This window comes from Grammomys surdaster, unplaced genomic scaffold (genome assembly GCF_004785775.1).
Source record: "Grammomys surdaster isolate TR1022 unplaced genomic scaffold, NIH_TR_1.0 136, whole genome shotgun sequence".
NCBI lineage: Eukaryota > Metazoa > Chordata > Mammalia > Rodentia > Muridae > Grammomys > Grammomys surdaster.
The window spans coordinates 10849569-10866266 of NW_021604594.1; the positions used below are offsets into that span (position 1 = coordinate 10849569).

At 42.8% G+C, this 16698-nt stretch overlaps 1 protein-coding gene across 2 annotated transcripts in view; it reads left to right on the forward strand.

Annotated features, from left to right (window-relative positions):
- Chn1 (chimerin 1) overlaps nucleotides 1-14780 on the forward strand; it is a 39608-nt gene extending 24828 nt beyond the window's left edge. The window contains exons 3-7 of one of the 2 annotated variants that reach the window (XM_028762973.1): nucleotides 3397-3570; nucleotides 4280-4357; nucleotides 8638-8775; nucleotides 11904-12009; nucleotides 14005-14780. In XM_028762973.1, the coding sequence (XP_028618806.1) occupies nucleotides 3397-3570; nucleotides 4280-4357; nucleotides 8638-8775; nucleotides 11904-12009; nucleotides 14005-14176 (668 nt within the window). In that variant the 3' untranslated portion in view covers nucleotides 14177-14780. The remainder of the gene's footprint in view (nucleotides 1-3396; nucleotides 3571-4279; nucleotides 4358-8637; nucleotides 8776-11903; nucleotides 12010-14004) is intronic. The other variant, XM_028762974.1, reaches the window with a different exon arrangement.
- The last annotated feature ends 1918 nt before the right edge of the window (nucleotides 14781-16698 follow it).

A 16698-nucleotide genomic window follows, 5' to 3' on the forward strand; every position in this document is an offset into this window, starting at 1 on the left:
ACACACACACACACACACACACACACACACACACACACACACACACAGTAGAACACTTGAGTTTTAGGTGAACATTTTCATTTTATTTTTAAAAGTGAGCCAGGCTTAGCATTTTAAGTTTAAAGTGGAACCTGCTGAAATAGAAGATTGAAATGGATACTGTACTTACAACATTTAGAGTAGGAAAGATACAGTTTAGAATCATTTATCCCACCAGGAACCAGGGAAGCCTGTACTCAAAACTTGAGATGTTGTGGGTATCAGACAAGAAGAGTAGCTGTCATAAAACACTCTAACAGAAATTCTTGAAAACATGGGAAACGTCAGAAAAGAAATACTGCTGTAAAAAGAACTAAAGGCAATTTTGGCAACTGGAAACTAATACCTGAAAAGATACCTGGGTGATGGGCTGATCAGAACAGAGATGACAAAGGAATCAGGGAGGCTGAAGACGGAGCACAGAAGTTACACAGTTCAAGCATGTGGGAGAAAAACAAAAACATTTAAAGTCAACTGAAAGGGCTGGCGCTTAAGTAGTGAGAGCCCCTGCCTAACATGTGCAAGGGACTGGAGGATCCCAACAGCATTAAACATAAGAGAAGAGGACAACCCTCAGCCACAGGACCAGGAGAGCTGAGTGTCTGCTGTCTCAGGTGGTAGAGTGAGACACAGGCAAAATATCTGAAAGGCAAATGTATTGAAAACTTACCAAATATGGTGACTACAGAGCGAAGTTACACAGTAATTACTTGAAGGTACTTTTCTGTAAATGAAGTTTGTGAAGAACAATGTAGGCATGAAGTCTACAACCTCAGTTACTCAGACCCATCTTAGGACCTGGAGTTCCACTTGGCCTCTGACCTTCAGCTGGTGGTGACAAGACCATGCAACACACCTTGCAGCCGTGCCTTGACAAGGCCTGTAATGCTGGCAAGCAGCCAGTACTACCTGGAGCTCTTGGTGACAGGCACCAAGGCTTTCCCAACACTACAAGAAGCACTAAACATAAGAAGTGCGATACCTCACTCCAGGTTGATAGCCCACAGCTTCTAGAATGAGCACCGAGTTTTACATTGTCCTCTACATTTGAGTGTTTGGAGGAAAGAGGTCTTTTCTATGTATGTTTAGCTACTGGTTTGCTTTATTGTCAGATAGAAATCTCACGTGTTAAGATGCCAAGAGGGGCTTCACTTTTAACCACACAGACATTTGGACATGGAGCAGCGCTGCCTCATTTCTTCAGGTGGTAGATGGAGGACTTTGGTCAAAAACATTTCTGTCCTTAGTCATGACACCATTTGGACATGACTCAGTGCTTTTGCCCTCTCTGGGATGTTCACTTAGGCTCACGTGTGTAAAGACCCAGCCCCCTCTAGCACATCCATGCAGTTCCTCGCACAGGTTCCCCAGCTAGATGCTCTTTCAAGTTGCCAGTGTCTGTTCATTTAATGACAAACAGTTCTGTTTGTGTGCTGGCTCTTCTTGTCTGTGCTGTGACACTCATTACTAGTTTGCAGGATACATTTTATCACAAGCTCTAGTGATGGTGTCAGCAGCATCACCAGCGCCTGGTGCATCTGCTCAGTATCTCCTACAGCGGGCACCCTCTCCATGCTGTGATGTCAGCAAAATGAACCTGCCCAGGAACTGAGGCAGCTGCCCAGACGTCTGGGATTCTGGACATGAACTGCACCTACTTCATTTAAACTAGTTTTGTAAGAGATCCTGGTAACAGTTTTAACTTAAAAATTAGAAAGATTATACTTTTTAAAACATAAAGATGGCATTTATTTTAGTTTATTTTCTCAGTATACTTTATCACTTGAGTCTAATTTAGCAGAACATGATTGTTCTTTTTCATCCATTATAAAACTTTGTGGTACTCATGTTGTTGAAAGGTTATCTCAGATATTAATGAGAAGTGCTTGGGCTCTGGTGTCTGAGATGTTATAGCCCTGCAAAACCAGAGGAGTAACTTCAATGGAGGCAATCCAACATGGAGACCTCAGGGTTCCAGAATCACCTAAGGCTGGAGTTCCTGCTCCACTATGTACCTTGGATAAATTCCCTACGTTGGCTTGTTTAGATATAAATAGAAAACAGAAGAAATAGTGGCTATTTGATAGAGCTTTGTGGCTTTAAAGGAAATAGTAAACACAAGGCACTTGGAATGGTACTTGGCAATAATAGTAAGTCCTCCATAAATGTTAGCTGTTGATCATAGTAGGCTAGACTACTCAAGAAATTAAATGCACTCTTACTTATAAAAAGGGTTTGTGAATAGATATAAATAGCAACAGATTTGGTTGGGGTTTTTGTTTGTTTGGGGTTTTGGTCTTTGTTTGGTTTGGAGCTGTTTTGGTTTTTGTTGTTGTTTTGTTTGTTTGGTTTTGTTTTTGAGACAGGGTTTCTCTGTGAAGTCCTGGCTGTCCTAAAACTTGCTTTGTTGACCAAGCTGGCCTTAAACTCAGAGATCTGACTGCCTCTGTCTCTGTCTCCCAAGTGCTGGGATTAAAATCATGCACCACCACACCTAGCTGGAACAGATTTATTTTTAGAAGATCTTGAATATTTTTTTTTTGGTTGTCCAATTCCACTTTATATCAAGTGACTTGAAATATAATTACAACTTACAGTAGATGTAAATTACTTTGAGCTCCATGACTGGTCTATTTTGTGCCACTATATCAAAGAACCTTCAACTAGATAAGTTATAAAGGAACAAGAGTTAGATGCCATGGTTCTGAGATAGAAGGTTCAAGGTACCAGCACCTGGAAGGGGCTTCCTTGCTGTGTCCCCCATGGCAAAAAGTGAAACATCAAGAAAATGCAGACGAGAAAACCCTCTCCCTTAGGCCTCTTCATAGCAACACTGACCCGTTCATGAAAAGGGACCCAACAATTTTCAAAAAGCCACACCACCCAGCATGTCATAAGAATTATGAAGAAAACATAATCAAATCTTAGCATTGATGATGTGAAATTCTGTTATGTGTAATTATTTAACACTTAATGGTTTTTGTGTGGGAAATCCATCATTTGATCTTGTTTTTGCTTTCTGGGGTCATTTAGGAATGTAAATAATGAAGCATAAGCCAGAATCCTGCCTCGTTAGGTGATGGCACATGCCTTTAATTGAAGCATTCAGGAGGCAGAGGCTGGCAGATATCTAGAGGCCAACCTAGTCTATATAGAGAGTTCTGGGTCAGCCAGGGCTATATAGTGAGATCCTATCTCAAAAAGAAAGAAAATCCTAGCCTAGTTCTAATCCAACTTTTTCAAGAGGAGAGAGGCTGTTGCTCCTCTCCTTGGAGGAGCTGCACTTCTGCTGAGAGAAACACTCCAGAATGCCCATGCTGAAAATAATCATGACGTTTCCCTTCATTGTGTTCACAGATTGTGGATTGAATGTTCACAAGCAGTGTTCCAAGATGGTCCCCAATGACTGTAAGCCAGACCTGAAGCACGTGAAGAAGGTGTACAGCTGCGACCTGACAACACTCGTGAAAGCCCACATCACCAAGCGGCCAATGGTGGTAGACATGTGCATCAGGGAGATCGAGTCCAGAGGTGAGGTGTTTGGATGCAGGCTGCCGACGCCTTCACTCGGGGCTCTCTAGGCTCATGTCTTGTCTTTAGTGTTGCTGTTGTCTTCAGTGACATGGGGAATGGTGTCAGGAGACATGTGCTCTCACATCTGCAGTATATTAATGAGCAGGCAGCTTGGTTTCAAGGAACATTTAACTGGTTATGGAAAGTAGTATTTAGGATACATGAATGGGTGATGTCTACAGTCTACAAAGATCTCTGTGCAGAGATGATTCACCTTTCAGGTTTTTAGTTCTTCTTGTGCCAGGAAGCAAAGGCAGATATGCCCTATTAAAACGTCAAGAGCAGAAACCTGAGCTGCCTCCTAATTATTCTTACCCACTTGGGAGAGCAGCCACAGGCCTGCTGATGCAGGCCTTCTGTTATGTAAAAGACTTTCTGATGGAATTGGGTGATGAATGATTTCCCTTAAGATTTACTGTTACTTGGTCTAATTAGGCAACATGATGGCCAAATTATAAATATCCAGGTGACAGTAGGTCAGAAGTAAAAACAGTGGAACAGATTCATTTTTGGAGGATGTGGGGGAAAACTTCTAGGCATGTATGTTTTATTATTTTTTTAACACGTCATTTGTCCATCTTGAAGTATGGAGAGACATTGAAATGTGAAGGAAAGGCATGAGTTAACAGAAAATTAATTCCCATGCTCTATTCATTTATTTTTTCAGGTCTTAATTCTGAAGGACTCTACCGAGTATCAGGATTTAGTGACCTAATTGAAGATGTCAAGATGGCTTTTGATAGAGGTATGTTTTTCAGCAGAGCCATTAACTTAGATGGTCATACTCTGCCAGAAAATCAGTTTCTTATGCTACTCTTAGATGAACTTTCTAAATGACTGATGCTTATTATAGTCTGCAGAAGGTTGTGATAAGCATGGTGGCATACACCTGTGACCCCAACACTTGAGAGGTAGAAGCAAGAGGCTCACGTATCCAAGGCCATGATTGATACATAGTGAATCTGAGGCCAGCCTGTCTAAAAGCTAAGCCAAACAAACAAAACAACAAAATTCAGCTTATAGCTTCTTGTCTTTGTATCAGCTACCTTAAAGGTTCAGATTTCCTGGTGAGAAAGAAACGCAACGCTTATGGATATCACCAGCGTCTGACTATCTGAGGTTGGTCCAAGTTCACCAAAAGCAAAGATCAATTAAATTTACCAAAACTGACAGAAAAAAAAAAGGACAATGTAGTGTTTTCTCATGTCCCAGCCTGAGTTAGCCCACTCAGTCCTCCCGTGAGGTTCTGTATGACTGACTCATGTTCTAGCTCGTGTACAGGAGCCAGAAGGCTTGGAGGAGCTGAAGCTATGGCACAGCTATGGCACTGTGGAAAGCTTGCTGCCATGGGCTTTGTTTTATAGCTTATAGGAGGGGAGATACATTCGTGTTTGTAGCCCTGAATGGCCTCAAGCTTGACATTCTCCTGCCTCTGCTTCCCCAGTATTATAGGTATGTGCCGCTCTGCCCAGCTTAATGGGACTTTAAAAATAACACTTAAATTTTGATTTGTGCTGGGTATGGTGGTGCGTGGCTTTATACCTGCACTGGGAAGGGAAAGGCAGATGGATTTCTGAGTTCAAGGCCAATCTGGTGTACAGAGTGAGTTCTAGCATAGCTAGGGCCATAGAGAACTTGTAGGGGGCAGAGGATAATGTTGATTTGCTGCATGACCATACCATTTGTATTCACTTTGTGCCAGAATAAGGTAGCACCAAAGAAAAGCTATTCCCTTAAATACAGAGTTAGTAAATTTTTTTCCCCTCTAAGATAAGATTTCTCTGTATAGCCCTGGCTGTCCTGGAACTCACTGTGTAAACCAGGCTGGCCACAACCTGAGAAATCTGCCTGATTCTTCCTCACAAGAGCTGGGATTAAAGGCATGCACCACCACTATCTGTCTAAGTTAGTAATTTTTAAATGCCTTTTTTGCTTTACATTGTAGTGTGTGTGTGTGTGTGTGTGTGTGTGTGTGTGTGTGTGTGTGTGTGTCTGTTGGAGTAAGAAATGCTGTAAACTAAACCCAGGACCTCGTATGCTGGGCATGTATTTTACCAAAAGGCCCATCTATATCCTGAAAATGTATGCATTTCTAGTTCTATCGTGCTCTTCCGCTAATAATCTTCTCATAAGCCACAAAGGCAGAAGACAAAATAAATAGTACCAACCTGCAAAGAGGAATGTAGGCCACCTAAATGTTTTATGCAAACAAAGATGATAAAGTAATGATGTGTTGTATACAAATACACATCAAGGAACATACTGAAGAATCCATACCAAAGGAACGGTAAGAGGAATTCCCTTTATCTGAAAGGCAGCCACTGAGCATGTCCACTCCCAGCCTGCAATCATGATTCTGACAAATAAGTAAACACTGACAAAGAAACTGAAAATCACATCAACCACAGAAAGCAACTGAGTGCAACACACTTTTGTTGTTAAATATCAAGACATCTGTTTTGTAACACTGCTAACAGATTTTAAGATTCCCCATGGTTTCTTTGGCTCTACATGGTAGGCCTTTTGGGGCCACTCTAAACCTTCCAGACACATCCTGCAATCATTTGTAGGAATTATATAGCGTTTTAACACGAGAACTCATGGTGCAAATTACTTAAATCAGCCCTGCACACAAATCCTGCCCAAATCTCTGAATGTTCAAAGCTAGGTGTCATATAGATAGCCAAGGAAGTTACGTGAAGTAATCAAGAGTGATCAGTTCCAGGAGGCTTAGCTTTCACACAAGGAAATTGAAGAAAGAGGCAGATGGGGCCAGAGAATACTGCCATGACATGGGATCCAGTGCCCTCTTCTAGTGTGTCTGAAGACAGCGACAGTGCACTCAAGTACTAATGTATAAGTAAATAAATAAATTAATAAATCTTTAAAAACAAAGAGAAAGAAAGAGAGATAGCTTAGTAGGTAAAGGCACTTGCTATTATGTCTGACTTGGTTTTGGCAAGCTGCAGTGATCTGATAATATGAACCTCAACTGAGAAATAGCCTCCATCAGATTGCCTCTGGACAAGTCTATAGTGCTTTTTCTTGATTAACTAACAGGTGGGTCCCACCCAGGGTTGGGGAATGCCTTGCCTGGGCTAGTAATCTGGGGTGTGTTAGAGGATAAGCTGAGCAGGCTATGAAGAGCAAGCCAGTAAGCATCCCTCCATGGCCTCTGCTTTAGTTCCTGCCTCCAGGTTCCTGCCCTGGCTTCCTTTCTGTCTTGGCTTGCCCTAATGATAGACTGTAATCTGGAGGCCAAATAAACCCTCTCTTCCCCAAGTTGCTTTTGGTCTTGGTGTTTCATCACAGCAATAGAGACCCTAACTAGACAGTCCATACAACCTGACTGAAATGAGAGAACCAACACTAACAAGTTGTCCTCTGACTTCCACATGGATTCTGTGACACATTCATGCCCACATACATATATATATATATATATATATATATATAAAATAAATAGAAAATTTTGAATTATGTTTTAATACAATAGATATATTCAACAGCTAAAAAAAAAAGGAATGGAATACCAGCATATGTTATTAAACTAAGCTAAGTGAAGGAGTATATGTTGCATGATCTATACATGTAACATAGACAAACCATGCAGACTGATGGAAGGGATGTATATCATCCTTTGCGAAGGCCAGAGCCAGGGCATGGTGCTGACAGGTACAGGGACTTTGGGGGGGCATAAGAAAGTTCTAAAATTAGACAATGGTAGTATTCATACACCTTTGTAAGTACATGAAAAACATTGAATTATATACTTTGAATGATTTAGTTACATCATATAAAAATTCTATCAATCAAATTTTAAAGCAGGTTTTAAAAGAACTGTCTTAATAACGATGTCTGTAGCAAACCCAAGAGTAGGCTTCTAGATCTAAAAATCTCTTCTGTGCTGATTTAGTCACTGAAAATTTACATTGAGCTGCTGCCATATGCCAGGCACTGAGTTCTTTGCTATAGTTCGGTAGTTAACCTGTGTTCTTGGTCTTTGCATCTGTGAGGACTTACAGTAAGTGCATAGTGGTTACTGGTTTCATTTTCTAAGTTCCATGGAGGAAAGTATTAGCAAGTGGAAAACATAACACAGCCTGGTAGAGCAAGGGACAAACACTGAAGTTAGCAGAATCTTCCCAAAAGCTTAGCAGAGCTGTGTGCATGCCTGTGCTAACCTGAGGGTCAGCACCTTCCATGATGTGCTTTCTGGGATCAAACTGGGTTAGCAGGCCAGGCCTGTGCTCCCTTTTGCAAATCATGCTTCTATAAAACAGAAAGAAAGCAACACTGCATTATTCCCCTGAGGATTCTCAGGTAATTATGAAATGTAAAACTATTTCCACCGCAGTCTGCACGCGCGCGCGCACACACACACACACACACACACACACACACACACACACACACACACAGAGCTGAGCAAGGAAAACCAAGTAGCTTGAAGAGAGAAAAATCTGAAAAGTTTTACAGAAGTGGGTCACTTGTGCATATCATGTGTCATGCTGAATTTGATATCAGAAACTGAAGGGTTGGTTGCTAATAATGAAAATATGGGGTTTTTTGTTTGCTTGTTTATTTTTTGTTTCTTAAATAAAAATCACTTAACTCACAAAAACATCACGGCTAGGGTTTCAGGTCTACTCAAGCATAGACTGGTCCAGTCCCAAACTCCACAAGCTTCTGTACAGTTAGAATAAATATGTTTAATTAATTTACAAAGCCTGAAGTGGGGGCTGGAGAGATGGCTCAGCGGTTAGGAGAACTGACTGCTCTTCCAAAGGACCCTGGTTCAGTTCCCAGCACCCACATGGCAGCTTAAAACTGTCTGTAACTCCAGGATCTGACAACCTCACACAGATATACGTGCAGGCAAAAAAACATAGTAATATACATAAAATAAATAAATTATAAAAAAAAAAACCTGAAGTGTTGCCTATCTTTAAAATGTAATCATGCTCAAATCATGCTAAAATGATACCCTGTGGATCCAGTGTTTACTTTTGTTTCTTTTAAAAGACGGTGAAAAGGCGGATATTTCTGTGAACATGTATGAGGACATCAACATTATCACGGGTGCACTTAAACTGTACTTCAGGGATCTGCCAATTCCTCTCATCACGTACGATGCCTACCCCAAGTTCATAGAGTCTGCCAGTAAGTACAGTGATGCGGGAGTCCAACACCCGACAAGCCGTCTCTTCTCGACCGCTCTTCCTGCTGAGTATCATCAGTGTGGTTTTTTAAGTCCTTCCCCTGTGGCTCTCGCCACGGTCCATGTATCCGCAAGCACTTAAGCTCTCTAACCCAGAAGCCTCCTGTTCTTGGTTTCCATACTTACACCGAGCACAGACCTTCAGAGTTCACAGACAAGCACTGGCCCATCACTTATGTCTCTGGGACTCAGGTGCACATCATCAAGAAGTTTGTTTTGTTTGCTTTGTTTTCAGAATTAGGAAGCTGAACTCAGGCCTCATTACACTCTTCAGCCAAAGAAGTGGGTTTTTGTTTTTTAGAGTTATTTTGTTTTTTTGGGGGGGGTGGTTTTTTTGTTTGTTTTTTGTTTGTTTGTTGATTTTTAGGTTATTTTAAATTCTAGTTAAGAAGAAAATGGTTCATTTGCAAAATTTTATTTCTGTTTCAAAACTCATACCTGTAATTCATATCTTACCCTTTAAAAAAGAGAAATCTTAACAGTTCCTGAGTATTGGCATCATTTTAAAAAAAAAAAAAAGAAAAGATCATCTATTTCTGTCATGTTGCCTCTGTCTTTGAAACCATATGTCTCTAGAAAGTTTGGTGGGCAATACTTGAGTGCCTGGGAGAGAGAAGGGGCTTGTCCAGGGAGAGTATGGCCAGTGTGGTGTCAGAGTTAGTGCATTTTAGTTAGCATATTCCCAGCTAGAACCAGGTGGAAATGTGGGGTGCCTCTTTCTGCAACCACAGGTTCATCTGGGCCAGTGTGTTCACTGGACATCTGAATGTCACACATGGAGCAATCCCCAGACCTCCACCACCTGGTTATTCTCCCTCGCTTACATTCCCCATCCGGAAATCTTAAGAGCTCTGTCTTCAAAACAGACTCAGAATAAACTATCTTCACACTGCTGCCGTCTGCACAATGTCTGCTCTGTGCCCTGGATGCCATCTCAATGGCATGGTCTTCTGCCATTATTCTTGACCTTCTGTAGACCTTTGTGCTCCCTCTGCATGGCAGCTAGAGGGAAGGGAACTGTAGAAATTGAGTGTTAGGGACAGTGAGAGGGTCAGGGAGTAAAAGACACTTGCCACCAAGGCTGACAACCTGAGTCTGGCCTCCAGTACCCATGGAGTAGAAAGAAGTGACCTCCATGATGTGCCACATGTACTCACACATGCAAACATAACTACCATGTTTAACTGAGCACTGGGTTACATGACTTCATAACCTTACTGCTCTCGCCATACGTCTTCGGGTTTGACACAGCTCACATGAGAAGAGCTCTGCAGCCACATCTGCTCCACTCTCCCTCAGTCTCACAGGCATGCTCTGCTCTGGACCTGCTCACAGCTCGGCAGCAACCGCCTTCCCTCTTCGTCTCATTCTTTCAGGTCTCTGAGGCAGCTTTACTCAGGAGCTTTCCCTCACATGGAGGATTTTTCTGACCATGACTGAAATCCAGGCACCCAGCATAGCATCCTTTGGGCTGCCCTCACACACCTGCCTCTTTCTTGTGCACTGTAGCCTGGGATGCTGGCCTCAATGTTTGTTGTCAGCCTCTCCAGGAGGAAATAACTCTCCTGCGCTAGCACACCAGTGCTCCCCACAACATCCCACTGTCTCAAGCTCCTCCTGGCCAAGATTAATTGTAGAAGTTAAAAGGGAAAACCTGCTTTTAATTTCCAAAATGTAGCTTCAAATTAATTGGCCCTATGCTAAGAGTTAGCTTTCCATAGTAAACAGAATTTCCTTCTCTTCATTCTAGAAATCAAATTACTACATTTCAGTGTCTGAGAAAAGAGCTGTGTTATGAATAGATATACCCTTTAATGTCCCCAAGGTTTGGAGTTCATGCATTATCCGGATGGCAAAAGGCAAAACACATATTCTTTATTGTAAAGAAATGAACAGGGAATTGAGGAAGCTTTGGACCAAAGCTGTAGAGTAGTCAGAGGTTCCTTTAAACTAAAAGGCTTCAGTCACTGATCATAAATATCCTGACAGTCATTGGACCTGCTTGGCCATGCTTAACCCCAGCCTTTGTGCTACACTGGCTTTTACTGGGCCCAGTGTACATTGTCATTGAGCTGGTCTGGTTATTTGTTAGAGACCAGAGTCCCAGTCTTCTGTCTTAAACATTGGATACAGGGTAGATGGAGTATTTTCAGCATTTCAAGGCTGTCCTGTTGATTAGGACTCAACAGTATAAGGTCCTGTTGTGGTTGGCCTAAGACCCAACATTTAAGGCCCTCCTGTATCCAGAGTGCGAGTGTACTGTGGTGCTCTTCAAGAGCACAGAATTCCAACAGCATCAACTCCTTGTGTTACAGGTGTGATTGGTAGATTGACAGAGTTCTTACAGAAAGTGACTGGTGTGTGGGCACTCAGTGCGGCTCTCACATGACCAGATGGAGATCTTCCCTTCATAATGGACTCCTTTAGGAGAACCCCCTTATCCCAAGATCCCACCATGGCACGGCACGCTTAGAGTTGCATGCAGTGTGTTCTTCAGAACACATTCTGAGAAATAGAGAATGCTCATGCTTTGAAGGGAGACTTCATTTTGTTATATAACACCAAGTATAATAAATACAACAAGCAAATGTGAGATGAGACATTTCTTGATTTAGAAAAATAAAGAGCTTGCATATTGCTCAGTGGTAGAGTTCTTGCCTGGCATGTATGAGGCATGGGTTCTTCCCATAACACACCAAAGAAAAACAGTGTCATTAAAAAAATGTATCAGGAAGACTTTGTCAGGAATCACAAGGGGCAGTGGGCTCCCTTCTTGACTTGTATACCACAAAGTGATTTCTGAATATCCTGAGCAGTATGCATGCTGTTCTCAGAAGAACTTCTTAGTATCTAGTGTATCCACTTTCCTCAAGTGCCAGACCACAAGACCCTCAAGGGAAAAAAGCTCATTCAACTGTATCCCCACACTGAACAACCTAAGGTGGCCTTGAACAGCTGTTGTGGGGCTATGAGAAATCCTTTTCACTAGCTTTACAAAAGCATCACAGAAGAGCGTTCCATGAGTGTGCACATCAGCTTTCTGCTAGAGCATCTCTCCTTGATGTTGTAGAAATTATGGACCCTGATGAGCAATTGGAGACCCTTCACGAAGCACTGAGATCGCTGCCGCCCGCCCACTGCGAGACGCTCCGGTACCTCATGGCACATCTCAAGAGGCAAGTTGCAGCTTATATCTTACTGCTGTATTGCAACCGAATTTCAAGAATAAAATTAAGCAAAAGGTGAAAGAAAGGTCATGGTCTGTTGAGTGAATGTGTAGGTGCATAGCAACATTGTCTTTTGAGAAACTGTACTAGTTGGGAAAGGATGCTAAAAATATTGTGCACTGCAGTTCCATGTGCCAACCTCATCCTGACATCCACGCACTACAGTTCTAGGATCTGCTTGTAAGTGTGCTAGTGTTCTGCAGATAGTGTTCTACAGACATTGGTGAACATTTTGTGGACAGGGAAAGGGTTGCTGCTGTCAGCTTGTGAGGCAACTCATTTTTCTTGGCTTGTTGCTTTAAGTAAGCACTTCAAGCTTGGTGTACGCAGTCTGGGTTGGTTTGTTTTGTTGTTTGTTTGTTTTTGTTTTTGTTTTTTGAGACAGGGTTTCTCTATGTAGTCTTGGCTGTCCTGGAACTCACTCTGTAGACCGGGCTGGCCTTGAACTCAGAAATCCGCCTGTCTCTGCCTCCCAAGTGCTGGGACTAAAGGCATGCGCCACCACTGCCCGGCACAGTCTGGGTTTTTAAACTGCTGTTTTAACTGCTGTTGCCAACATGGAGAGTGTATGAACAGTGATGGAGGAGGAGGAATGTGGTTGGTTTGAAGCTGGGATGGGATTGGTGATGATCAAAAATTTGAGTTATGTGATGTCAGCAGATTTAGGGCTTCAAACACTAAAATCAATTAGAAACAATTAGAAAATTCTGTATGTCCAAAAGCACGTTTCAGTCACTCACAGATACCCCTTCCTTCCTTCCTTCCTTCCTTCCTTCCTTCCTTCCTTCCTCCCTCCCTCCCTCCCTCCCTCCCTCCCTCCCTTCCTTCTTCCTCTTGTACATCCTACACCTTCTTCTCTTCCTCTTGCCATGTAACCCTGGCTGACCTGTATAGTCCAGGCTAACCCTAGCTGACCTGTATAGACCAAGCACATCTCCAACTCACAGAAGTCTGCCTGCCTCTGGAGTTAAAGGTGTGAGCCGCCACCCAGCTCTTTCCCACATTACAGGCATCATGTTCAGACTTCCTTTGAATATGTTCACAACTAACGCCACTTGTAAATTAAAGTTTGCTTCATATTTGGTGTTAGTTAAGTGTTCTATAATAAAACTAGTAGCTCTCTGTCTGTGCTGTTGCTGTATTGTAAAAAGAAGAGACACAGACCCTGACCTCTGAACTGTGAGCCACTCTTCCCTGCTTCCACAGATGCTCTCCTAGACACTCAGTGTTCACTTCACCTAAGGGAGCCACAGAGACAAGGGAAAGGGAGGGCAGGCCTCCTCCGCCTCCTCCTCCTCCTCCTCTTCTCCCTCCTCCTCCTCCTCCTCCTCCTCTTCCTCCTCCTCCTCTTCCTCCTCCTCCTCTTCCTCCTCCTCCTCCTCTTCTTCCTCCTCCTCTTCCTCCTCCTCCTCTTCTTCCTCCTCTTCTTCCTCCTCCTCCTCTTCTTCCTCCTCCTCCTCTCCCTCCTCCTCCTCCTCTCCCTCCTCCTCCTCTTCCTCCTCCTCCTTTTCCTCCTCCTCCTCTTCTTCCTCCTCTCCTTCCTCCTCTTCTTCCTCCTCCTCCTTCTCCCCTCCTCCTCTTCTTCCTCATCCTCCTCTTCCTCCTCCTTCTCCTCCCCCTCCTCCTCCTCTTCCTCATCCTCCTCCTCTTCCTCTTTCTCCTCCTCCTCCTTGGAAATGTGTCTGGCCAGGGGAACCCACAAACATCTGAACCCACACAGCCCAGATGTGAGCTCCAGATCACCAGGACTTGGAATTATTTCTCAGTATGACTTACTTCAGAAGAAGTCCCAGCCCTTGAAGTTTCTAAGAAGCATGGGATAATAGTTTAGGAGAGCTGCCCAGTGGGCATACCTTGGCTGTGGCTCTGGTCTCGTTTGGGTGCTCAGACTTGCTGAAGAGCATCCAGTATCACTGAGTCATCTGTGTTTTGCTGTGTTTTCAGAGTGACCCTTCATGAGAAGGAGAATCTGATGAGTGCAGAGAACCTTGGGATCGTGTTTGGTCCAACCCTCATGAGATCACCGGAGCTAGACCCCATGGCCGCCCTGAATGACATACGCTATCAGAGACTGGTGGTGGAGCTGCTTATCAAAAATGAAGACATTTTATTTTAGAGTTTTGATTTGAGGAGAAAAGAAATGGTTTACAGATGAAGGAATGTTTTCTAGTAATTTAATTAGCTTCATTAGCTGAATTGTTTCTCGGTTAGAGGTTTGGCCAAATACCCAGATTAAAATGAAGGAACTTCCTGTCATTTCTATAGCACTGCTCAGCCATCCTTGTAAAACAGTGAACACATGCTTTCTGGTCCTGGTAATCCTGGGTGTTTATCATGTTAAGAGAAATTCAAGCTACTGCATGATTACCCCTTTCCGGTGAGGAAACCCCATATTGCGGAATCACAGACTTGTGCCTGCGCCACCTCTCTGTCCTGGGCTGTCTGTGGTTGTCACCCAGCATGCTTCCCAGAGTAAACTGTCATGACTTTGCTTTTGGGGTCCATGCCATTGGTTTCTGATGCTTGCACACACACGCATACACACATATAAGCAGCGCCCTAGCTGTTGCATCCCCATCCCTGTACCATATGCCAACTCCACAACGGTTCCTTCCAGCTTCCTCCTCCTCCTCTGACATAGCGCTTTGTCCTCAGCAGAAGCAAGATGTGTTTTCAGATGTTACTTCAGTAAGCTATCAATAAAAATGCACCACACAGCATTTTCTGTTAAATTATTGGTTTTCAACTGTAAATTTATATTTTTACCTGGCATGCAGTTATTAATTTATTAAATTTGGCTTTTAGAAATCAAAAACACTTACAGCTTTTTTTCTTGCTGTGGGAAGAATAGCTAGAAATCCATATTTGCCATTTATTTAACATCCATTATGTCTCTATCCCTGCCTATCACTAAAATATTGTGGTAATCTAAAATAACTTAAACTTCCTAGAATTGACATTCACTCATTAGATTTAATTTTTCTCCTATTACTCTGGGAGAAATCTGTAGCATTTTTTTCACTTTGGGGTCAGTTTTCCTCCAGCCCCACAATGCAAGGAGTGCTAACTGAAAGGGCAGCCCTGAACTCCTGCCAGGCTTGTCTGGAAACAGCCAGGTTCATGTCACCACTGAGACGGTTACAAGGCCGCTTGTCAGGCAGAGAGCAAGTCTGCACTAGACAATAGGAACCTGAGATCTGTGACTGGGACTGCCACCCATCATCCAGGTGACTTTGAGCAGAAGACCGTCTTGTTCTGTCTCTTGGACTGTTAGATGAACACCCACCTAGAACTCACATTCCATCCTGCTTTAAACAATGAAACAAAACTTGTGTGGTTTAGGTTTCCAGTAATAAAAGTGCTATAATCCCAGCACCTGGGAAGAGGAATCGGGAGGATCGAGCTCAGGGCCAGCCTAGGATACACAAGACCCTGTCTCAAGCACACACTCAGTGGAATGGCTAGTGTACTATGGTCCTAACTACTGAAGGAAGAGGAGCACTTGAATCCAAGGGTTCAAGACCAACCCAGGCAACTTGAGGAAAGAAGTGGGTCTAAATGAAAGGTGAAGATGAAATACATTTCTGAGCTCTCAAGTCTGCTCAAAACAGTGGCTACCAATGGAAATACAAGGCGTGTCTCCCTCCACTTTCTAGGCTGTAGTGAGCAGCTGGTAAGTGGTGAGTTTGCTTTCTCACTGTTCACATTGAGAGAAAGTATTGATATTCAGGGATACTCCATCTGTCTTTTTAGCCAGTGTCCTGTGAAAAGTTTCACTACACTAAGTATCAAACAGAACACACAGATTGATCAAGTACAGAGATTTGATTTAATAAATCATCTTCAAAAGTAGAAGCCAATCACAGGGTGGGAGGCAGCTCAGTAATAGACTGCTTGTCCAATATGTGCAGAGAATTTAAACAACTACACTGGAAAAATGTTAAGCCATAAATTACAGCCATGAAGTTCATCCACATTAAAGCACACAGCTTATAGGTCAGGGCCTGTTATGATTATGATTACTATGATTATTACTGCTATTACTATAAAAAGGAGGAGGATGAGAAAGGAAAGAAAGAAAGGAAGAGAAAGAAAGAAAGAGAAAAGGAAGGAAGGAAGGAAGGAAGGAAGGAAGGAAGGAAGGAAGGAATAAAAGAAAAAAAGTTACGCTGTCAAAGCATCTAACAGAGCTAACACTAACAGGCTTTCTGGGTTTTGAGACAGGATCTCACTCTGTTCCCAGTCCGGCATGGGGCTTACTGTGTGGCAGACAAGACTCCAACTTCTAAGGGTTGAGGTTATAGGTATGAGTCACGTGCCAGGCTTCACAATACCTTTTAATTATCCTAAACTATCAGATCCCATTTTTGTAGTTAAATGAATTCTAATTTAAATAAGGCACACTATATTACATGCGGTTGCCATGGCTTAATGTATCCTCCACAGTTCCTTGCAATTCACTTGTTAAAAAAAAAAAAATACTGATTTGGAATTCTCCCAATTGTTGCATTTGCCAATTCTATCCTCTGTGTTGTTTGACATGTTCCTCTGGTCTTTGTTCCTCTATAAACTGGGCATTATATGAAGCTTTGAGCTACCTACTTCCTTAGAGAGGGGGACTCTGTTGTCCAATCTGTC